At 38.3% G+C, this 25,638-nt stretch overlaps 1 protein-coding gene across 1 annotated transcript in view; it reads right to left on the bottom strand.

Annotated features, from left to right (window-relative positions):
• SPAG16 (sperm associated antigen 16) overlaps nucleotides 1–25,638 on the bottom strand; it is a 468,867-nt gene that overhangs the window by 126,515 nt on the left and 316,714 nt on the right. Inside the window, 1 exon segment of the mRNA XM_074829742.1 lies at nucleotides 1,635–1,700. Coding sequence (XP_074685843.1) covers nucleotides 1,635–1,700 — 66 coding nt within the window.

Genomic DNA, 25,638 nt, shown 5'->3' with positions numbered 1-25,638 from the left:
TTTGACTGGCTGCAAAGCTTCTTTGGCCAGATCTGACCATTAGGCTTTCTGTTGGCCAAACAGTCCATGATCAATCTCAAAAATTTTTCCCATGAAAGTATTGTTGAAAATAGTAGTATTTCTATAAAAATCTTTTTTTCCCCATAAAACATGTGTCTTTTAATAAAAAAAATTGTCACTCAAAACACCTTAATCAGCTTGCTCAGAGTGGAATATTTTAATTTTTTAGTTGGCGAGCAATAGAGGGTAAGAAAACAGTGCTCTGGCACTATATTTGGTTGAAATATAGCACTTGCTTTGCTAGCCAACCCATGTGACAACTCTTAACTTGTACAACTCAGGACCAACTACTTAGCCTTTTCAGTAGTTTTCCAGTACACACAGAGTTAAATTATATAACTGCAATTGCAGCTTCTAAAATTATATTCCTCACTCAGTTTAATCAATGCTGCACTAGATGTTTCCATTTTTACTAATTCAATCATTGAGAATGTCAACCAATGATTTAGCCTAGAGTTTAATGCCAACTATAATATTCTTTATCAAAATAACACGCTTATCTGGAAGATTATCAGCACACAGTCTTTCAGCTTCCTGTTAATCATTATAGGTCACATTAGAGCATGAGGCTCTTTGTAAATAGTCACGTTAAAGAGCATGCTATAGTATTACTATAGTACCTCCCTCACAATTCTTGCTACTGTTAAATACTCTTTGTTCTACACCAGGGTGTTTCAAAATACTGAGAGGCAGGTTGTGCCTGTGAAATATACAGGTACACATGCAGACAAGAATTAAGATGCCCTGGGAATTCCTATTCCCCTCCCTGACATTATCCCACACTTTCTGCTATGTCAGCCCCGGAAGTTTGCCCTATAAAAAAATAGGGTTGACATTAGCAGTTTGTAAAGCAGTAGCTGATACTGAACAAGAGGAGAATATTCAGGATCTCCTACAGTAAAAATTAGTACCTTGCTCTGCTTGTAATGAAACTGGCAGTGAGAGCATAGGAAGAAGGGACACCATTAAGATATTTTTCAGGAAAGATGGTCCCTGAGAGAAAAGAGTGCAAGAGGTAGCAGAAACTAACACGTGCCTCACCACTTCCACACTAGTTTTAAAGAGCAGTGTGACCAGGAGAGCCAGAGGAACCATACATCATAAATGTTTTGATCATTTCAGAATATTTCATATCTCTTCAAAGAAACATTTTGGGAAAATCACTTCCCTTCCAAAGTTAACAGGTATTCAGATCACAGTCTGTCTCCAATTTTAATCAAAACTTTTTTTTTTAGACAACAACTATAAGATTAACCATCCAGGGAAACAAAACTAACAGCAAATTTCATTTAAGTAAAGTAGCTAAATGATCATGACAAAAGAGAATGGCTTACGTATGATGCACTGATCAAAGGAGAAAGGAGGTACGCACAAGGGGGGCACGGCTTTATTATAACAGTCTCTGAGACTCTGCTCTGTGTGGCAGGTGTGTGCCACACTGAACTGCTCTAGAAGTCGCTACTAATACTAAATTCAGCTGCAGAGGTATCTATTTCACCAAAGTGCATGACAATATTTACCAGAGCAAGGAACATGAAGGTTAAAAAAAAAGGAAATTAATACACAGACCTTACTTTCATGTTGAATGTAGCATGATCACAAGAATGCAGGTGACCACAGAATGTGTAAACACAGAGACACTAGGAATTAAATATAAAAAGAAAGCAATTCAATAAATTATAGTGATATAAATTATTCTATATCGTTGTAAATAGGAAGACCTTGATTTTATGGCTGTGTGCAAACCAAGGCACTTTGTGTGCTAAAAAACAGCTCCTGGTTGCTAGAAGAGGAACATATTTCTCACAATTACTAAGGATATATACCCTTACCTCACATAATTGCTAGCAGAAAAGGTGCATTCAAATATCACTAAAAAAAGCCATCTCCCTTGCCAGAGGTTTTGAATTAGAAGATGTAATCACTGCTTCCAAAAGACTGAGCTCTTGATCTTAGGCAATGATTCAGTACATGTCTCTCGATATTCCACACACACCATTAAAGTCTTCCTTAAGGAATCACAAGCATGAAATCAAAATTAATTATGTTTTGTCATCTTCCACATTAGGCTGTAAGTGACCTACATAGTGCAGTAACATATGTCAGATGTCATCACTGATATCTGACTTGTTCTCCCAGTACAGGAGGCATCCAACCACAGTATCTCTGGCTAAAAAACCCAAAGTCTTCACGATGGGAAGACACAGATATTAAAAATAGATGCACTTCTCCGTTTTCATAAAAATCACTGGCTTCATAGGTAACAGTAACAAAAATACTCTCTTCTAAAAGTGAAACCCAGCTTTGAACAGTGTAATCATAGCCTGAAGAACAAGTTTGCACTCTAAGAAAAGAGTTTATTGACTCTGGAATTGAAAGACAATGTGTTGCATTTTTCTGGAGAGACGAAAACACCCAAAACTAAGATCCACAATTCTTCCATTCATCCTAATTGTCCTTCTTTGTACTTGTTCCAGCTTGAACCAATCTCTTGGGAGCAGGGGTAACATAGGTTAATCATACCTCTGTCATGCTTTTAGAGTTTATACCATCAGCTTCATTCCATTTTTATTTTCCCCATCCACAAAAAAAAATTAATCTTTTTCACTGACAAAACCTCCTATGTTTTTATAACCAGAATGCTTTATCAGTATATTCTCACTGTTTGCAACAAGTCCTTTCAGGAAAGTAGTTAATGAGGTTTGACCACAAAGTAATTCTGGAGAGACACTACTCGATAATACTCTGTAGTTCATATTACATCTCTGAACCATTTAGGAGAACTCAGTCCAACAAAACAGCAGTTTAAGGGGATTAGATTGCTGTTGTAAATATCTCAGAGGTTAAGAGCAAAGAGGGAAAAGAGCTATTGAAGCTGAAGAGCAGTGTTGACGCAGGAACATATGGGTATTCATTATCCACAGATAAATTTCAGCTGGAAATTAGAAGACAGTTCTCAAACAGTGAGATATGAAAACTCCCCTCCACTCCAAGTAGTGGGGATAAAAATTTCTCATTAATTGTAGGAAGCTGCTTGAAAAGTCTGGAAATAAATGACCTTCTCCTGCATGTGATCTTTTGCCTGAACTTGGAGACCAAGGAGACTCTTTTCAGTCTTGTTCATAAGGCAGTAGAATACAAATTTCTGATAAAGCCCAGCATTTAATACTTCAGAGAATTCCTTTTGTTTAAAAAATGTCACCAAGAAAAGGCAGCAGGTTACTTTGGCAAGTGCCATTTTGTATCTTATTATATAATTCATTTACCTTTCTGTCTTCAAGTAGTCTCTGCTTCAAGGCTGCATACACTATTGAGATCAAACTAGGAAATTAGTATTATTCCCATGGAAGGACTGCAAGACAAACATAACCAAAAAAAGGGCTCTGGACTATTAAAAGCAAGCCACTGTCTTTAAGGAGCAACCACACCGTCCATGTTAAGCATAAAAAGGTTGCCAGAGCACAGTTCATGAGTCCTCCACGGTTTTCAACAGATTTACAGGGTGAAAAAGTGCTAAAAAAACCCACCCAAAAGCCTGTATATTTACATGATTTCTAAATATTAAAATATGAACCAATAAATCCTGATAAAAAGAAAATTTAAATGATTATTATCCAATTATAAATTCACTGTTGAAATAGAAATGTAATTACACAAAATTCCCAAGATACTGACAGACAAATTAAATTTGATAAAGATCCGTAATAGGACAAAGATAACTCAACACATATATGCAAGTCTAGCAAGAAAAAATTTCAAGGACATAAAATTTACCTTGTGGTCTAGCAGCAATATCAGTTGTACCCAGTCCATGGTAACAAACTAAATGTTGGCGCATGTTTTGCATGTAAAGAATAGCTCTTGTAAAATAACTGCTGTTTCTCAGCAGGGCATAGTATTTACCCTCAGACACTTTGAAATACCAATATATACACAGTAATCTTCCACAAATGCAGAAAAAGCATGCTCTCACAAACCAAAAAAAAAAAAAAAGAGAGAAAAGCATATGGATGCTGTGCCACAAAATGCACGTGAACTTTCTGATTTCCCTTCCAATAATTCAATCCAGTATAAACCACCTGAAAAGGATTTTAATAATAGTAATAATAATAAAAACAAGACAAAGGCAATGGTTCTGTAAAGTGTTTCTCAATATTATTGCTGAAAATTAATTTCCAAAGTGCCACTTTATTTTTATTCAATGCACAACTAGTGTGTCCTTTACCAACACCAGGAAATCTGAGTTTTGCTGACATAGATGCCAGAAAAATAAAACTGGAAAGCTTACTATTTAGCTGTAATGTCCCAGCAAAATCAAACAGTAATAAATATTCTCTAGATCAGAGCGCATGTTAAGATAGCACTGAGCTTTCAGCATCCAGAGCTCAGCAGTATGTTAATGATACCCCTTTTGTAGATACATTCTGCTTTTCAGTCTTTAATTAATTAATAAAAATAATCTATTATAACACCACCAGGATCCCTGCTCCATTTGATGTGGAGCTGAACAGGGTTTCTGCGTTCCAGGCTTAATCTCACTTGGAGTGAAGTCTGGAGCATCTCAGGGGAATTTCACTGGAGTGCCTTGTGAATTGGTCCTTGGCTTACTAACAGCTTTTGTCATCCAGGAACCAGATGTATACATCTACCATTTAACCGAATTTCTTTAAGGTTCAAGACAAGTAGGGCAAACATCTGGGACTTGCATCACAAGGAAAAGAGCAGAGGAAAGAGGAGGACCTTGTCTTAATGTTAGGGGAGTTGTCAGTTAGGGAGAATTACGCTTTGCTGCTACCTTCAAGGTCTCAGTGCCCATTACCCCACTGACAGAGATAACATCATCACAAATCGAGAGTGGGAGAAACAACAAAACATCAGAGCAGAACTCTGCAGCTGTAAAAAGGCCTATTTTTTCCACATTTAACCCATGAGGTCTATCCAGTCTCCTTGCATATGACACTCTAGCAGTCTAAAGGGCAGTAAATTACGAAGAATACATTATTATTGTTAACTGAGTCATCAGGTCTTGACTGAAATATTAATGGGGGAAATCTCAGTTCTATTACCTCCTTGAGCTACTGCCCAATTACATTAATAACCATACATTCTTCCTTTCCAGAAAATACACAAATAGCAACATTCAAAGAAACAAAATATGAAGTGTTCTGCGTTGGTTTTTTTTTTTAAAAAATATTATTCATACATGCACACACATATAATTTTCTAGTTTGAAATGCAGAAATTAACATCAGAATCAGCGGTTAGAAATACCATGGCATTATGTTATAGAGCCCATCAACCTCTCAGCTTCCACTGAACACAGACGTTAATTGCCTGCCTTGGACTGGAGCTATCTAAAAGACTTCAGATAGAGAAAACAATTATTTTTTTAAAATGCAATCTGGGATTACAGAAAAGCAGCCTGACCTATGGAACAATGGATGCGTGAACATTAATCCTGCTGCAAAAGTAGTTAAACAAGGAACCTAAATTCAAATGATTTTTTTGTTCTTACTTTCACAGGATAAAAGCCCAAGATTTCAGAGTCAATAGTGAAATTCTGCTGTAAATACTCCTTATTGTGTCCATATAAATATACAAATACCAGAGCAAAGCAAGACAGGCTGAAGACAATTATAATTAATATACTACAGCTTTTTTGCATCAGTAGAATTAAATTCAATAAGTAACACAGCAGTTGAATCTTTCTACACTTATTTAAATTACCAGCTTAGCAGCAACTACAAAAAACTCCCAAACCTAACAAGCCATAATTCAAGCACTTCTGGAGAAAATACACAGCCAAAACCCATTGAGCATCATTTAAAAATTACTCATGTCTTCTAAACAATGCTGGTTTGATTATATTTCTGGATTTTGAATGCCCTGCTATACATGAAAGTCTGACATGAACAAACTTACTTCATCATGTTCAAAATCAAGATAACAAATCCATTAGATCAAGCTAAGTGTAATATACTAGGTGCAATGCGTAATTATCTTTATTAGTTTGATATGATATAGGCTTTTAGATAACAACATCTGGGTATGAGATTTACATACACAATGTTCAGATAAGAGATATATTTGTAATTTCTTGGTTCATTTAGAAATTAACTCAAAGAAATATGTTCATTCAGAAGGACTGAACTAAGTGTTTAAACCATGAAGCACTCAACAGTGTAACTGTTCACCTCATTCTCTTGAAGTGCTAAAACAACTCACCCAAAAACCTGTATATTCACATGATTTCTAAATATTAAAATATGAACCAATAAATCCTGATAAAAAGACAATTTAAATAATTATTTAAACAACAGTTTTTCATGAAAGGCTTAATTTTATTTGGGGGAAAAAAACAGTATCTTGAATGAAACTGACCTTACATAGGTAACTTTTCAGAAAGTGAAATAATCTAATGCTTAGGAAACTCATTTCACTAGACTTGAACTTTTCCTAAAACAAGCATAATGTTAAGTGTACTGTGATTACTGGCTATTGACTCACTGGGGAAGGTCTAACCTTTCTTTCAATTCCCCTTGGTGAATATGGCCAAGGGCTTCCCTTTTTACAACAAAGTACCAAATTAAAAGCACGACTCCTACTCAAACCCTTGCCTTATTCATGATGTGGTCTGTCTGCTTGGTCTACCCGTGCTTTGCATCAGCAAGGCACTAGTAAGCTCTGAAGAAAATGTGTCACATATCCAGCAGAACTGTGGGCTCTGAAGTCACTCCATGCTGCAGGGGAATTGCCTGCATTGTTGCCTTGAAGTAGGTGCACTGGAAACATCAAAAGGTATTTGGATCTCTTTATTATAGCATAAGCTATAACAAGGTAATTTTTAAAAGAGAGAAAACTAATTTTCATGGGATATGACAGGTAAACACAAAAACTGGAGAAAAAAGTCTAAAAAAACCTGCCCCCTCTACCTTCGCAAGACGGCTCCTTTCTTTTAGTCTCTCCTTTCAGCCCAGCCTGTAATAACTCACTTCAGCAATATCCTGCAACTCACAGAGTCTGTGTGCATCCCCCGCAAGGCCAGCCCAGCTGCTCGCAGCAAGAGCCGCTCTCTTCTCCATCTGCCCCATCCTGTCTCATCCAGAGGGCACCACTCAAAGCAACACAAACGCATCCATCTCCCAGGTACTCTCTGAGGCATTTATGAGCACATGACATACAGTATCTGTACAGTAAGCAGTGAACAAATTTGAAAAACAATTTTGCCATCTGTCACCACAGGTTTTACTCGATAAGCTCAAGCACAGAACCTTTATCATGGACTTTGCTTCTGTTCTCCTGGCTTGGAATTGACCCTGGGGAAAAAAAATCATGTGGAAAAGACTGTTTCTTCATGTTAGACCAAGGCTAAGGCCAGGGCATTACTCAGATGTTTTGTAATCCAGTGTTTGGGGAATAAAATTAACTTGCAACGCTCATTTGTGTGCCTTCTTACACAAGGATTCACAAGGCAGAGATGTACACCAAAGCTGAAGTACATCAGCTGTGGGGCTCTTTGCTATTATGGTGATCTCTTTTTCTCACAGACAGCTTCTTTTCTTTTTTTAAAAAAAAACTTTATTCACTACTTTTTCCTAAAGAAATGAAAGAGAATTTTGAATCTCTTTAAAATGCATGAACTTATATAACAACTTCCATACTGTGAAACATTAAAAACTTGAGAAACAGCATTTTTCTAAAGCTGGTAGGTAATAGAAGCTAGAAATAGAGCTCTGCCTGCCAGCTAAGCCTAATGCCATGCTTTTCATCGCAGACTAGCTTTCCTTTTGCTTCTGTTAGTAACACCTGCAATTAAAAATATGAAAAAAACCTGAAGTAACCTTGCTCTGGGACACTCCCGAATTATTTCATTTTTCTGCATTTGAACTTTCACCTGAATGTAGCATTAATACGTCTCTTGCACTGGAACGTGCAGTCATATTCATTTTTCTTAATTGGGAGGAAAAGTATGTTTCTAGGCCAAGACCTTGTGTGCTAAATCTGTTCAAAGTGAACCTCTAAGGCTCTCCTAAAAAACACTAAAAACAGGAGTTTATAGTAGAAATGCTGACAGATTATATTCTTGCCACCATAATATAACCTGACTCTAAGATAAATGTTTCATGAATTAAAAATTTGAAAAAAGCTCCTCTGTTCAGCTTTGTTCTTGAGATGAAAGTGAATTATCTTTTTGTCTTCCACTGACACTTGGATTTTTGGACTGCAGTCTGCGGAAACCTGTAACCACAGGCAGTTTTTAAACAGACATGACTGTGTGGGATTCTCTCCTCGCTAAATTCCTGCAAGAGACATCAAACTTCTAACTATATAAGGAAGAAAAAAATGTTTTATAGTAAGCAGATACCTTCCTGTACCTGCTCCTGTGAAGAGAGAGAAAAGTCATCTCTACTTGAAAAGATCACACACAAGCACAGTTCCGCCTGCACAGTCATGACAGACCATCCAGGGGCAGTGGGGGAAAGAAGTTTCTTTGCTGGACACATCATTCCTTTAAAAGAAAATAAATAGAAAAAAAAAACCCTCAGAGATATTGAAATTCTTCCACTAAAAGCAGACCTGTATATTATTCCCCTGGCTGATACTGGCAGATGGCTTCAGTAACAGAAGCTAACGCATCTTAATAAGGATTCGTAAGGCAGGTGAACATACATCACACCCTGTCAGCACCAAAAGAATCAAATTCAGTAATTGCATTCCTCCTATCCAAAGTAACTCCTGGAGTTCAAATGTTCCAGCGAGGGAAGGATCAGTGGTGCAAGAGCAGGGATGGCGGGGGAAATCCCGTATGCTGAAGTCCATTAACTGCAGACTTCTCAGCATGGGATACGGCCTTTTCCCCCACAGAATTAGGCAGCCCATTTTTACCATGACTAGAGTTTACTTTACATTAACTTGGAATTCCAATACTTTGCAAAACATACCAACCGTTTTCAGGAGAGTAATATGTGAATGACAGAAACCTAGTAGGACTGTCTAACATTAAACATTATGAGCCCTATTGCTTTAATGTAAAAAAGATCAAAAAGATGAATTATAAATGAGTGGAAATTGTTGGTGGAATATGACTGGGAAAGTTATGAGTGTAGTGAAAATACAGAAAAGAAATACGAAAGAATTTCGTTGGCTTTGAAAATTAAATCACATGAAAGCAGAATAAAACAATACATAAATTTAATTATATATGAGAAAAAGTGAGAGGGCTACACGGGAAACCGTTTCTTCTTTGCCACTTTTAAAGAGGGTTTGAAGTTTAAGTTTCATGCTTAGGAAGTTTTTACTTTTCCTCTTTTCAGAAGTGAACAGCATCTGGCCTGCAAGAAAACTACCAAAGGCATGAGAAGCTGTTCAGCTGTATATAGTTCAGCTTCTATACATGTACGACTTCTACATCTGACTCTACCACTCCTGTGGTGTGTCTTTAGTGTCTGCACTGAAGAATTATGTTTCTTCACCTGCTAATCTGATTCTGCTCCTGTGACAAAAGTCTGAAGAAATCAGCAACTGAGCAAAGCAACATGATGTACTACCTTCTGATCTTATCCGAAGATGAGAAGTTGATTATCAGACTGAAGGATTTTAGTGGTCTTAAAACTAGAAGATCAGTTTTGGCCCAAATGCTAAACTGTTGCCTTATGGGAATTCATACCAGAACACCGGTTATCTTCCCTAGCAAGAGAATGGTAAAACTAAGTGGTTTTAACTGAAAAAGACAGTATAGAGACAAAAGCAGGTATATGCACAACTGTGATTATTAAATAAGAAAAATGACGTGGCCTCAAAAGTTTAAAAAGAAAAGAAAAAGCTGAAGAATTTCTTCCCTTCAAAGAGTCAGAATAAATCAAGAGTAAGCCAGTAAGATCAAAGTTTTACTTGTCTGACAGCCATTTGGAGAGTGTTTACTTCTATTGGTATAAACGAATTTGTAAGCCTCCTGCATTCACACTGTGAATTTTGTTCTGGCAGTCATTATGCATCAAATATATCTTATCCAAATTTAAAATGGCAGATGCACAGAGAAAAATACCAAAACGAGAAAAACAAAAAAGGGCAAGCTTAACAGAACATGTCTGCAGTTCTCTTTTGATAACCTGCAGCTGCTGAATAGCGCTCATGAAGTCAAGTTCTTCTTTGACCTCTATTTTCCCCAATAACCAACAGGAAGGGATTGACTAGTTCCCAAAGTAGGGGTCTTGGCAAAGAAATCAGGATCTGAATGGAAATGGAAAGCACATCACTTGCTCACCATGATCCGGTTTTCCCAACTACTGCCACTTTGGGACTGAGAGTATTGCTGACCTGAGGGACTGAGATCAGAGAAGAGAATCTAGACTATTTGGCTAGAAACATTAAAGAAATTATTCACTAGGAAAAGAAGAAGTCACTGAAATTAAAAAAAAAAAAAAAAAAAAGAAAAGAAAAGAAAAAGGAGCAGTTTAATTTTAAAAAGTCTTGAGACTTCAAAATTTGAAATAAACCCCCCACACCAGTGGAAGAGGAGAAAACACTGAAATCAGCTCTTACAAACACACTGTCCATAGATTCTATACAGCAGATCCTGCATACATTGTCTGCATCTAAGTGAAAGGGGGAAAAAGGATTGCAAATGCCTATCAAAAATATTCCTAATTGTCTGCAATTTCAAATTCAGAACTTAGTAAGTATTCAAAATCAAATTCATGTCAATATTTTCAAAAGTGAGATCTTCTAGAGAAAAGAGAAAGTAAAGCAGGAAGGCCTGGGGAGTGATGGAAATAATATTTCTCAGTAAGTCTGCTGGACATCTAAGTTTTATTTAGCATTCAAAGCACAAATACTTAATTCCTATCTCAGTATCCCAATAATATGATGGTTAACTTCCATTACATTTAGTAACATGCAAACTTTGTCTCATAAACTTGCATGCTTTATACGTTATGGGCCTTAGATATTTTTGGCCTCTTGTTTAGTTGAAATACAGATATTGTGTGAAAAAGCATCATCATTTTTGTCGTTGCCTTACACTACCACAAGGATGTATCACAAAGTGAAACAGATCTGGGGTCTGCTGAAGCTAACAACAAAATTATTTCCAGCTTCACTCACAGAATGAGGACACTTGGTAATGCCTTTGCTAGAAAAAAACTTCCACCCGATGTCAAGTTTCACTGCATATGAAATTACCTATGGCTGTAAATATGCTTATGATCAGACCAAAAGATGTGTAAATACATCCTTTTGACTTTCATCATACAAAGCATCCCCATTGGAGGTACTTTGCTGAATCTCAGGCTAAGGATTACCAATATTACTCTTTGTCCATAGCACTGCTCCCAGCAGAAACCTGCATTCAGTCTCGATGGGAAAGGAATTAGGCAAAACATGAATTTTAAAAATCCCGCATGCTTTATAGAGTTTATTGATCATTTCACAGAAAAATTATTTTAATCATTAAAAATACACTCTCATGGTTTAGCTTTGTTAAGCTTATTAATGTTTCCCAATAAACTTAATGATTTAAATGAAATAGGAATAAATATATTTTTTGATCCATCAGTACTGGCACTGTATCTGATGACTGGATTTCTAGGACCACAGACTATGCAACTATTTATGTCACCTTCAAAGAAGCACATGTAGGAGGGCTGAAACCAGAAAATCCTTACTGGGAATATCCCACAACAAAGCAAATGACATAAGAAGTTATAAATGCATACATACATAAATACATAGTCCTTCATGTCAAATAATAAAAGTCAAATAATAAAAATATTGAAAAGAATTATTCCAAAGCAATATGAACACTCTCCTCAAAATGTTTTTGTCAGATTATTGGGAGCAGAGGGGATAAAACTATCTAGCATCTGCAAAGCAAGAGCTCTTCATCTGTTTTAGAACTGTTTTCCCAAGATGCTCACATCGTGGCATAAGATCATAGAGATACTGAAGAGAAGTAAAACTCCTGGAAGCCTTTTCAGAGACCTCTTGTAAAATTACAGCATGATTACATTACCTCTTAAATTAAAAAAAGTTTCTTACAAAAGTTCAGCTTAACTGTCAGAGTTGCCAGGATTAGATCTGGGACCAAATGTATTATGACTAAGCTCAATGCTGTATAAATATTAGATCCATTATTCAAACAGCTCACAGGACACTGCAAGCTTGATTTTACATTGACAAAACCCCCCCATGAAATATCTTTTCTGGAATTTTTCCCTACAAGGGTTGTGGCATGGGCCCCTGTCTGAGCAGAAAGAAAACGTGAGCAGCAGGTTCCCATTAAAGGAGTTATATCATGTATGTAGCCTCAGACAACAGAATTCCAGCGTTCGGGTTTGGTGAGTTATTAATGGCAGTCTGCTCTGTAATTGTCGGAGAAATAATCTCATTGACACATACAAGTTAGGAAATAGAGGTCTCATTAACAAAGCCTCTAGCCTTTATTAGATCATATAAATAACCAAGAGAGCCTGCAAAAGATCGATTACAGCCTTTAAACGTTTACAGAATCAGTGTTTAATTAAGACAATTTTAATATGCAAATCAAGCCCAATTATCATCATTTGTTAATGTTAGTCTGCCTGGGCTCTAAACAGCTTCAGCTGCAAATATGGTAACAGTATCATATTTTTGCTGGGTTTTTTTTTCCTAGGAAGAATTGCAGAGGAAACAATCAAATTGTGCTACCAGTACGTACGAAGGCTTTCAAAACCGCATTTCCATTTACCATTTGGAGATGAAGGTCAAAAAAGTGCTCAGCATAGCATAAAAGCTAGCTGAAATGTTATGCATTTCTTCACCCACTATTTTGTAGAGTGCTTTAATTAATGTATTTCCTTCAAAGTAAGTAACCCCTCTGGGAGCTTCTTTTGATGAAAAGCTGCCCTTGTTTAATGCAGTGATTGAATAGATGGGTTTCTAACACAGACCATTGTCACTCAGAAGCTGATATTGGGACTTTTTTTCTTCCTACCGCCTCTGCCCCAGGAATGGTAACCCTCCTATGCTGAGAAGCCATAGCATTATGGCAAAGCCCCTGGAAATTAAAGTGTGAAGCAAACAAGAGAACAACAGAGCTTTCAGCAACATGATGAGAGGAGCAGCCGGGGAGGAATACAAAGCAGCAAGGGAGAAAACAAATGTCTGTGTTCTGATTCTTGAAGAAGGAAAATTAAAGCCTTGAAGCCTCCGTGAATTTGTTTTGGGAAAGAGGGTGGGGAAGCTGCAACAAAATCCTGATAAAAATAATTCCCTCTTCCCAGCACTGCTGCTCTCCTGCCGCCACGATGAGCTGCGCAGATTAAAACGAAGAAAGAGAACCACTCACCATCGGGTGGTATTGATTTGTTGTTGAATGCTTACACATTGACAGTGGGGGAAATATGAAATGTTTCTGTTTGCAACATTTTACAATATAGAAAGTCACTTCTTTATTTTTCTTTGCCATTATGCTTTCTTTCCTCATATTCCTGATGCTTTGGACCCTGTAGCTGCCAAGCCCTCAGCTGGTTGAGGGTAAAAGGAAAGCTTTCTACTTTTACTTATTCTGTAATATATTCAGTATTTCTAAGTAAATGAAGTCCTCATTAAAAAAAAAAAAAGGACATGCAGTTACAACAGGCAATGAGTCTTTCAAGGCAGAATGAATAAAAATGTAATAATCAGAGTAGAAATAAAATACAAGAGACAACTTGAAAAGCCCTCAATTCAAATGGAGCAGAGCAGCTTTCACCCAGCATCTTGACTGCCTAGGGGATGAAAGGACTTCAGAGAGAAACTGCATCTGGGTACAGTGCAGAGCCATGGCTGGGTTGAGATCTGTCAGGCGATCACTCCCCAGCTCCTTTTAGAAAGGTCCTGTCTGGAGACGGTCTTGGAGAATGGGCCGTGTTCAATAAAACCTGTGCATGCTATTGCCAACACAGCAAGACCACACAGAAGGTGAGCTAGGCTAGGGGACAAATTTGGGCTAGGGGACAATCCCTTATATAGCAGGAACCCCTATCACTTGTGAACCCACAGGCAATGAAGAATCGAGCCACAGAATACAAAGCTGTTGAAGGGGCTTCTGAGACAGATGGCAAGTGCTGAAGGTGGATTTATAGCGTGTTCCCACTGAGAGCTGCATGCAAAGGCATGGGGCTTCTGCACAGACTAATAACAACTGTGGGAGCCACTATCATTTCTGGGTGAATGTCTGAACCTGAGAAAACCACAGGAATTTGAACTAACCATACATGGAAGGGAGCACCTACAAAGTTTAGTTTTCTAAAGCTCTCTATTAACTGTAATGAAAAGTGTTGACACTTTCTTATCCTTCATTAGATAAAATGGCCAGGATTTTCACAGAACCTGTTGAAGCTTGAATTTCAGTGTAACTTTATATAATGAATGCAACAAGTACATTTTTCAGGAAATACCTGCAAACCCAAGAGCTGGGAAGAACAAATGGAAAAAAAATGCAATTTATGGCACATCTAGTAGGTTTAATGGCAAAGTTTTATGTTCAGACACAGTATACATACAGTTACAGCACTGACCTCTGAGCTACACCACCATGACTAGGACAGGGAAGGAAGGAACAGAAGGGTACTTCAGAAGTTCAGCTCATTCAGTTGTTTACTACGGTGCTGCAATGCTGCCTTGGCTGGTTTTGCCCAGTGGATGTTTTCCTAAAAGGGGAAGTCAGCAGAGCTGATTCACTTCATACAGACAGTAAACTGACAGCAAAGGAAAGTGAAATGACCATGACAATACTTGAGCAGCTAATTTGCAGTTGAGGGTTCGCAGTCATTTTCCAGGTCACCTCCATGCTACTTACTAACACTGGATAAGAGACAGTCCTTTCTACCCCAGCTGAAACTTCCCAGACCACGGGAGCTGCTGTGCCCTGGTATGCCTGCTCCAATTTTCCAATCCAGTTGCACACAAATCCAGCTACTTCTGAGGAAGGTTCTGCTTACGGAACACGTAGTTATGCTGCCCATAAATATTAATTCACGTTCTCAAGTCTAAACTTCCTATTCATATTAGAAATATATGAAACACATTTTATGTTCAACACATCGTATGGTCTCATTATGCATATGAATGTCCATTCGCTTTTGTATCCTGCTAAAGTCTTGGCCTTAGTGTCTCAACCCTGTCTGCAGCTCCAGTGATGGAAAGTTAAAAACATTGCCAAACTCCCTTCTATCTGTCTGAGTGTTGTCATGTGCACTCAGTAAGATGAAAGAGTACCTGAGTCAGACACAGATCTGATAACTTCCTAAGATATATAGCATATCTCAGAAAGCAGATATTACTGTCAAAACCCAAAGAGTTTAAAAATTAATTAAAAAAAATTATCTGCATTAGACATGCACATCAACAATCCTGCTCCATAACAATATTCAGGCATCTACCAAATTAAATGCTACTTCTTATGTAGTGATCTTCTCAGTGTTCAATCATTTGAACATCCAAACTTCAAGAATAGGAGCTGCTATAAACAAAAAGTACTGCTTACACAGCATTTTACACCCTGGAACAGATTGAGCCTCTGTTGAGGTCTTACTCTCCAATGAGAAGGGAATTAGTGCCCCTTTTACAATGTGTAGAAGGAAGTATGTTGGTGTACATGGCTGAAAGCTGTGGGAGGAATCCTGACACTATATTTAAGCAGAGCAGGGTAAAACAAAATTTCTTTCAATTTCTCAGCTACAACGAGCACTCAATATGGCTCTTGGCTTATTATACATGTTTTGCAGGTCAAAATTTTCAACCATATGATTTCGATTAGTAAAGAATGAAATACAACTAAAAGTTTGTCTTTACAGAAGACACCATTACATTTCTTTTAAAATGAGAAATGCCATTTTAATTTTTATTTTTAAAAAATATTTTCAGTGAGGTTTGATTATAAAGCCCCAACAAATACAAAACACTTTTCTTTTCTGTCATTCTCCTTTCTTGTCTTCCTCACCACTAGGGACAGTATACGTAATTATTCCTAGATCTGAGAGGTAGAGCTCTTTCATTAATTTTACTGGTTTTGTAATTTTTTTAATTTAACCCAGATCTTTCCTGATTATTGAAAGAAAGACAAGGAGATTATTTTTTTTAAATTTGAAAAAATATGCATTTAACAAAAAGAAGCTCAAAAGGAAAGCACATAAAGCACTTTAAATGCAAATGACCTATAACTTGCATTCTATTTCTGCAAATTTTCAAATGAAATTTAAAAATCTCAACCAAAGCATTTTGGTTTTGCTTGCAGCTAGCTCTGCTGGGTTTGTGTCCTTCTTACCCTGATTCCCTGCAGGGAATTAGCAGGAAGCAGGATGCCCTGGGGTCCCTGCTCCAGCCAGCAGACACTCCACAGCAGCACAGGCTGACCCAGGTTTGCGATCCCTGATGTAGCAGGGCTCTGCCCTTTGTGCGAGCCATGCTGCTGTACAGCAGGGTCACTGCAATGACATGGCAGAGCTAGTGTCTGAGCTCAAAAATAAATTCATGCCCTTGCATGTCTTCAAGCCACACACGGAGCACCTCTTATCCACGGTAAGAATATATGGCCAGAATAGCCTCCCAGGTCTCATCGGGATGTATATCTACCCACCGTACAAGACAAGGTGGCAGAAGAAGCATTGCACTATGAGATATCACGTTATGTTCATTTTCTCTTCAGTGAACTGAACTGCAAATAAATGACTCAGAAACCAGCATGAAATGAGGACATATCACCAACGGGGTTTTATAAACATTATTTGTTAGAAGAAGTAACTCTCTTAACAATATATGACCCATGACTAATTTCAGGGGGTCAGGGTGATCTTTGCCCTCCACTGTGTAGAGTATTATTCTTCTCTAAAGAAGTTCAGAGGTTAATGAATAAAGTGTCAGCAAAGAAGAAACGAGACTAAGCAAGAAAATGCTTGTTCTTGGGCTCTGCTATAAATAATGCTCTCATTAAAATTCTGCCTTGGAAGAAAGGCAAGTCCATTAGTCTAGGAGCTAATTTTTACTGGCTCCTTAGATGTATGCATATTAAAAATTCAGCTTTTATAATTGCCAGCCATCAACCACCTAGTCAGTGCTGTTCTTGGAGTTTTTAATTATTTACTTCATTTGCATAGACACTCCAATTTATGATCAACCATTTAGTTATCAAGGGACAGTTTTAGTAATTCCTCTTTTACATTTTTATTTATTCCTTTTGTATCCCTAACAGGAACGCTGAGAGGGTCTTGCCCAAGTTGTGCAGCAGTGGGGCATGCCCACCCTGGCAGCTGCAGCCTGCCGCCATCACCCTTTCTGCCTGGGCCAGGGCAACATGTACAGCGCAGCTACACAGCACCTGCTAAATGCCCATATCCCACCTCAGAGCATCATAGCAGGGTGCAAGGACAGTGCTCCTACCCAATACCTTAACCTTCTCCTCCTCAACTGCTGCTGAAGGCCCCTGCCTGGCACCTTGGCCTCAAAAGAAGAAGGAAGACCTCACACGCGGGAACATGCTGCCTCTTTGCTGTGAGTGCTCTGACACTTTGTCCCAAAGCTGTTCTCCTTCAGGTTTTCAGTTTGGGGCTTTCTCCTCCTCCCACAACCTTGCTCTGTTGTCTGAGCATACTGTTGCGAAACATCCTCCAGTACCGCCCTTCCTCATTACAGGTCCCAGCTTTTTCTGTTCATACTTCTGAGCAGACAGTACATGCTTCTCCTCAAAATGCTGTTTGCCCAGATCCTTGGACACACAAGAAGGTGAGAAAATATAGGAAGACACCGGCTTTGAAAAGAATGAGTTTGGCAGTTGCACAGGAGCACGCCTGTCCCACTGCTCCCCCCAAGCACACGTCCTGGGCAGCCAGGCTGCACTACTGCTGCCAATGCACTCTTCAGCTAGACATTGTCCCCCTGGGCACCACTGGCCCAGAGTGAGCAGTGAATCTTGAAAAGCCACCCAATTCTTAGTTCATCCTTAAAAACAACTAAATTATTGAACGAAAGACGTGTTGTCTGTCTTCAGCATTCAACGGCAGGCTCCAGCAACAATAGGAATGATTGATTTGTAATCCCTGGTATCATTGTGCTCCTCCCTGGGTACCATCTCTGACGGCTTTTTGCAGACAGGATACCAGACAGCAAATGCAAAGGGAGCAAGGCAGCCTTGCCTGGCAGGAAGGGAATTGATTACCAATCCCTCTTTCTGCCAGGCAGAATTTCTTTGCTGCAATTCATACTTTTCAATGGGCTGTCTACAGACAGCCTCCAGATGGCTTTGGGGGGAAGTGAGGGCAATGACACTAGAGATTACAAATCAATCACTATTATAGAGCCTTTTATTTGGTAGAAGCTTCCGAGCAGAAAACAGATACCAAAAATATATAATACGTCCTGATTTTTTGTTTGCTCTTTCCTTTCCTTAAGCTCTTTTATGTCCTCTTTTCCTCCTGACACCACTGCCTTCTCTTCTTTCGCTGCTTTTTCTTCCATCTTTCTTACTACGTATTTCTCATTTGTACTTGATTTTATCTTTCTATCATCCTTCTCACTGCTAACCTACACCATCCATAGTTACCTGATATGGAAGTAAAACATGATCTTTCTACTCTATGCTGTCATCTTCCCTTTCTTTCACAGCCAGATCCCTCTTCTCAAAAAATGTCACAGTAGCACTGACAGAGAACGAAGCAGGGTCTACCTAACTTTTATTGTCTTGAAGCCATTGCATATATCATTCTGACTGCTTTTGCTCATAGCAGTATGTTGGGTTTAGTACGATAGGATCCCCGCAATAAGGAGAGAAGGTAACAGAGGGTCTGGCAAAAGATGATTGTAGCCCCTCAACCGCAATATAAAACATCCAGAGAAAACTCCCCATATGTTAGGGTATACCCACACTGCTGGGCACTGAATGTGACACTTCTCACATGTGTGACACTGCTCACCAGTGCCTTAATTTTATAACGGAGATCATGGGTGCAGTTCCAGCCAGCCAGAAGAAATCAGGATATACTGCTATTGCAGGGCTTTCATGTGAGAACAGTCCTGAACACCCAGCACACAGGTCCAATTTTGCTCACCTTTATGCTTTCTTTTGTGTTTTAATTCATGTCCTCTTATTTATAAAAGTGTTGTCAACTAGAACAAGTGAGGTAGGTATTGACAATGTGTTCACTGGGGAGAAATAGACTTTTTTTAACAATAAACCCGCTCAAGAAACAGGTCAGTTTGAATAAATCAACTGACATGCATTTGGAAAAATAAATATCAGCAGCTGAAAATCAGCTTTTAAAAAGTTTTGGCTTACTGAATCAAAACTACTTTCTGTTCTAAAATATTAACAAGTTTAGATTTAACTATTTCTTTAGAAACTGAAAAATAGATCAAAATTGTCAAAGGAAACTATTCAAAATTCTCGAGACACTACAGTTTGGTTTTGCAGAACAGAGACTTTATCCATGTATTGATACACAGAAAGTTTTCAAACTATTGATTTTTCATTCTAATCCAAGTAGGAAGCTTTTTTCAAAATCTCAGAAATGCATTTGATTATTAAAATACAACTTCCTCCCAGGAAGGGTGTCACTTTCTTGTTCAGAGATCCAGAATTAGGGTAGAAAATGTGGATACACCTCTCTCAGAACCAGCATTTCCCCTGCGTGAAACATCCACTACGAATTTCCAAGTATACCAGCTGTTGCAAGCGACACTTCTGAGTTATGACACCACTACGGTAAGGTAGACTACATGATGCAGTTCAAGTCAGTCATGTTCTACAATCTGAGGAATTACTACAGCCAGAGAGTAGCACTTTCATAATAGCATAAGAGCACAAAACAGTGGGCTGAAAACTGCAGAGGAAACATTTTGCAGCAGGGTATGACTGTGCCGTGAAAACACCATGGCTTATACAGCAAAGAGTGAAGCTGAGATTTGATGTGTCTTCTCTAAAGAAATCAACATCGTGTCCCTTCAAAACTCATTCAGACTCTTGAGAAACACAGTGAGATGCTGGGGGATGTGGTTTTTGCTTAAGTTTATTCCATTTTGCACAGTATTCTGCTGAAATCAAGAAGTGAAAAGGAAAAAAAAGACAAAAAAAAAAAAAGCCTGCATGACCCATTTTACAAGATATGAGGACCCAAATTTCTATTTATGATAAACTTTTGGACAGTATCAGTTCTGATCAGACCTGCTTGGGCTCCCCAGGTCCTCAGCAGCACAGCAGCTCTTTTGCACAGCCCATGCCAGGCAACTGCGGATGCCAAGGTCTGTGCTTACCCCACCTCAGAAGCCCTTTTGGGGCGGCTGGCACTGAAACCCCCCTGCTTCCCCCCAGGCGATGGAGATTTTCACTGGGATGCTGCCTAGCATGTAAGAGAAGTTCGGAAAATAAATATGTTTCCACAAAAATATTTGGTTCAGTCAGCATTTTATGATGAAATTCTCTTTCATCAGGTAATTTTCAAACAATGGTAAGAAAGATTCTGTGTTTAGGTTTGTAACACATCCTTAACCTCCATAATAATTTGGAAAACTATATACAACAATAATTGTGTTTACTCTATTGATTCGACTATTGGAAATCTTGAGATTTTGACAAAATATTCTTTTTATTATGCCATTTCTGACAGTTGAATATTGCTGAAAATAAATAGCGGGCAATTATTTCAATACACTCTTACTGCACATTACTTTAGAAGATTGTTCTAAATTGCTAAAGACAGAACCAATTTATCTAAACAGAATTATTTAATACTAGTATGGATTAGCATTATATAGTCAGAGTAGGCAGAAACTATGGACAGAAACCGCAACTCTTTTTCCATTTCTTGTCTTAAATTAAGAAAAAGAGGGCTGCTCTAGAACAAGTCAAAACATTGAATTTTATACCAGAAAGAACATGCCTCCTTCAAAATCTCTGGTAATTTGGTGATGCTCATAGAGCAATTTGGTGATATTCAGAAAGCTTGCATTATTAGACACCATTTGCAATCCATATTACCTGCACCTAAAGGCTTGATCGTTTCCTCTAAGCTCATATACACAAGGGAAGAAGATTTATAGAAAAGGAAAACAATTTTTTGTGGCTTTTTTTTTGTCTGCAATTGCTGGCAGTAAGCCACTGTTTTTCTGAATCTGTAATTTTATGCCTCTATGTCAGGCAGATGTTTATCTAAATCATTTAAATCTCTGTCTTTTCTGTTTTAGACACATTTAGTATTAAGGGATGCTCCCTGAGTAACAGCATACATTAAAAGTTAATTAAGAGGAAGTTAAAGGAGAAGGAAAGTAATTACTTTTTTCATACCCCCAACAGACACTTATTTCATTTTGGCAGGTTAAAAATGAGAAAATTTGGAATAAAGGTGTGAAGATGGGCAATAGGTATTTTTAGGGAAAAGCTTTATTATCAATTTCCTTACATTCTAATTAGAAAATGCAATCCACTTGCTAATCTTGAGTGAAACTAGTAACTAATATAAATTGCTTCATTAATTTGTTTAATAACCAAACTTTTAAAAAGTGGCATGTCTAAGTCAAATAGCAGACAGTTATGGGCTGTCATCACAAAACCAACCCATTTTTTGAACATTACACTAGTAGACACTATTTACTGGATTTTAGTTATTACGCAGTGTCAAATAATAATAGCTTTATCATTCTAGGTTTAATACAACTATTTACTCTTGACTACTAATTAATGTTTCTGAGAGAGCAAAATATATCCAGAAAAATGTGTGCACACATACTCCCCCACACTTGTAGACACACACATGTAGACATGCAGATATGTGTTCAACAAGTGTTTAACTCTCCTTTATAGCAAGTCACGCTCTAATGGAAACACTAAATTTAAAACAAGATCTTGATTATCAATATGTACATTTTTCCTCCAGAGAAAGACTAATTTCTGGATTAAAAACCAAACCAAAACAAAAGAATGTCACAAAGAGAAATAAATCAGTCTTGGCCACAGCAAAGCTGCTCTATTTAAAGTAGGACAATTATTCTTCTAAAATAAAGCCCTCAGACTCCAAAGATGTTGTGTGCCCTGATGTCAGGTCTCAGAAAGACTGTACTGGAGAGGAGTGCATGCGTTCCCCTAAGGTTGATCAGCTGCGGGGTGTCCCCAGCCAGCCCCAGAAAGGCAGTCCCCCACAGGGGAACGTCAACCCTCTCCCTGCCTATGCTCAGCTGAATTCAGCTGAACTTCGTCATGGGTCATGTCTGCTGCTGTTGGTGGCAGGGGGAATTTGAGACATGAGGCCCTACATTATTCAGAAAGGAACTGACAAAGGGCTATTTTTCAGTAACATGATTAAAAGGGAACAAAAAATGGGAATACCTTGCAAATCCACAGCAGATCTTGCAAAATCCATTTTCCAGATTTGGAAAGGAAAGATTTTAGAGAGAACCAAATTCACAAAAAAATCTGTCCCTAAACCAAAATTATTCAAATATGTTGCACAGTTTTTCTCAGAATAAAACTACTTTATTTTTTTTTCCTCAAAGCATCTTCCATTTCCTATTTCCTATGAAGTTGACATTTTTTTAAACTCAAATTATACTAATTACAAATATGACTAATGCTTATTAGCACTTTAATTGTGTAAAATAAAATATTTAGGCCCTAAGTTTCTTATGTCTACAGGTCTAATTTTAATTTATCCCATATCCCATCCTGTAACGGTGGCACTGCAGGAGAACCACAGAGATAATCTGGGGATTGGTGGGAGAAAATGACTGACAAGGCATGTTCATGAGCTCTCTCCTACATCCTGGTCTCTCCATTTCTTGTTCAACCAAAGCAGAGAGTATGATGGCCATGACCAACACAAACTGTGTGACTGTATGCAAATTTTGACTGAATGAAGAAGGAAAATAAAAGAAAAATCACAAGTCTGTAATCACCTCAACTATAGATATAAACTTCAAAATATATGGCAAGTAGAGTCAAAAAAAGAGCATTTGTCAAGATGTTACACATTTCCCAAGGCATGGGCTCTGCGACAGGTGGACACACTACCTGCATTTCCAAAAAACACCGAGTGCCAGACTCAACTTTCTAGGGTTCCATCTCAACTAGTAAAACCAGTTGCATGCCATTACTTGATGGAGCTGGAAAGGGGGATAGGTTTGGCAGCAGGATTAGGGTAGATCTTGGAGTGCAATATACAGAGGGTCCCATGTGGTGTTACTCTAATCTTGACCACTCCTGCTTTTCCATAACTTTTTGCTAAAGCAACTCTGTTGTTTTTGCACAAATCTAGTATAAAATAGGAGAGATTTAAATAAAAAGTAGGACTGTGGCACAGTCATATCAACATACATCACCAAGTACCTCCTTTCCTGTGAGCTTGTTCACAGGGGAAAGTTGGACCGTTCATATTTATTCTAGTCACTAACAGGGGAAGATTACATACAAAGGCTTTGTCACATTGCTAAATTCTGCTTCTCGCCTATCAGTTTTGTCCCAGTGTTTCCAATCTACACGTGATAAATGTCTTCTTTTTGAAAGATTATTGCTTCTCTATAAAACATTTTTGAGGAGAGAGAAAGGGGAAAGAAACAATCAGCTGAGTAAGGGACTGGCATGTAAAATACTATCATTTGCAAAACACTGGCCTGAAACCCACTTAGAGGCAGAGAAGCTGGTCTTGAGCCACAAAAGAGAAAAAACAGAAATGCAGTAATCACGTATTTATTTTTAGAGAAAATGAAAAGCTAAATAAACTGTAAAACCAGTGTTTACCGGTAAATCTTTCCTGTCCTGAAAACCATGCTGAGTGATGCAGGAACAGTCAGTTCTCAGGTGATCAACTGGTGGTACCTTTTTGGCAGAGTCTCATTCCTCCGGTGTTGGTGCCAGGACACTTTAGGTCCTGAAACAATTAATTTCAGTAGTACTGCAGCAAACTATTGCCAGAAATCTGAACTTGAGAGGCAATGATGCAACTGCTGAAGCTTATTTTTCTGCCCTAGCTCTGAAATCACCTCACAATCAAGAGGGGACCTGAGACTGAGCTCCTGAAAAGAAGCTGATGGACCTCAGCCTGCCAGGAAAGCGGGACATAAAGCATCCAAACATAGCATTTGTGAAGGGATTAGTGCACTCACCATCGGATTTGGCATGGGATAGTGTGTGTGACTGGGATTTATGGCAGGGATGAGGAATGCTGTGCTGATTGCTTTGATAAATGTGTATCCTTGAGGTATGACTAATTGTTCTAAGAAAGCAAAGGAGATACCATTAAACACAGGGGGAAAAAACACAGAGGAAATTCTGTAAGTGATCTCATGGCACTATAGGGAGAAACTTGCCCCCAGATGAAGAGCCCAGACAAATGTTAGGAACCTGGCTGTTAACTACAATGACACAGCAATTCACACCACTGGTTGGAATACCATCCTGCTGTTAGGAAAGTCCAGACTGGCACGGTGATAGAGACAGATCTCTTTTCATTGCTTCACATAAATTACAGCATGTGATTAGCATTGTATTGATTGCTTCTCAGTGGGGATGCCTGGGGTTCTCAAGATACCAGAACAGACATTTCTCCACAAAGTGAGTCACTACTACTTTTGACAATTTCACCATTACAACGCTGTCACATTACCTCATCTGCAGGACAACAAAAGAACATGCACTCCTATTTCTATAGGCAATATGAAATCCCATCAGGCTAGTCTACTGGAGCAATTTTAAATAGAACTGTACAATACAAATTAGGTGCTGCCTCATTGCTTCTCCTCTCCAATAGCCCATGCTAATGCCTCCCAATGTCCACATCAATACTGTACAACACCTGAAGCTCCTTCTCAGGACAACTGTTACATATTTTTCATTCCACCTCCACCATTTTAGCAACCAGGTCTATCACACATTTGCATCAATTTAATCCTTTCTACAGAATAACCCAAAAGACATGAGTGGAGAAAAAGATTCCAGAGAGAGAGAGAATTGAATATGTTCATATTTTAGGACCTCAACTGAATCACCTTTAGATTATTAGTACAGCACACTCTGAGGTGGCAAGACTCTTACTTTTTAATGTTTTTTTCACGCCCTATGAGGCAGTCTACATCAACAAGAAAGGGCAAAAGGGAAGTTGGAAAAGAGGTGAAGTGATATGCCTGCTACTCCTAAGAAATTCCTGGCTGTGTGAGGAAGAGAAGAAGCATCTTCCAAATTTCGTATCAGTTCCATATTAGTCCAACCACACTGCTTCTTAACATAAAATGTCCTCAACTATTTATCAGGTTTATAAATGTGGAAGCTGAATTCAATTATAGTCAAAGAGTTGCATTTTGGCCTTGGACCACAAAATGGGAACAACACCTTTCCATGCTGTTGCCTTGTGGGTATCAGAGCATAAAACTGTTTTAAACCTGTGTATGCCTGACTGTTCTCTGTACATTAAATATGCACTACAAAAATGCTATCATATGGGAAATGTTTGAAGTATGAATTACCTCTGCAAACTTTCACTATCCATCAATGCTGCATGGTGCATTCTACTCAAAACCAATGTGACAGACTACAAATTTTCCTTCAAAACTAGGACCCCCAACTATTTTGCAGATGACACTTAA

This window comes from Strix aluco, chromosome 6 (assembly GCF_031877795.1).
Source record: "Strix aluco isolate bStrAlu1 chromosome 6, bStrAlu1.hap1, whole genome shotgun sequence".
NCBI lineage: Eukaryota > Metazoa > Chordata > Aves > Strigiformes > Strigidae > Strix > Strix aluco.
This window is presented reverse-complemented; position numbering and strand designations above follow the sequence as displayed.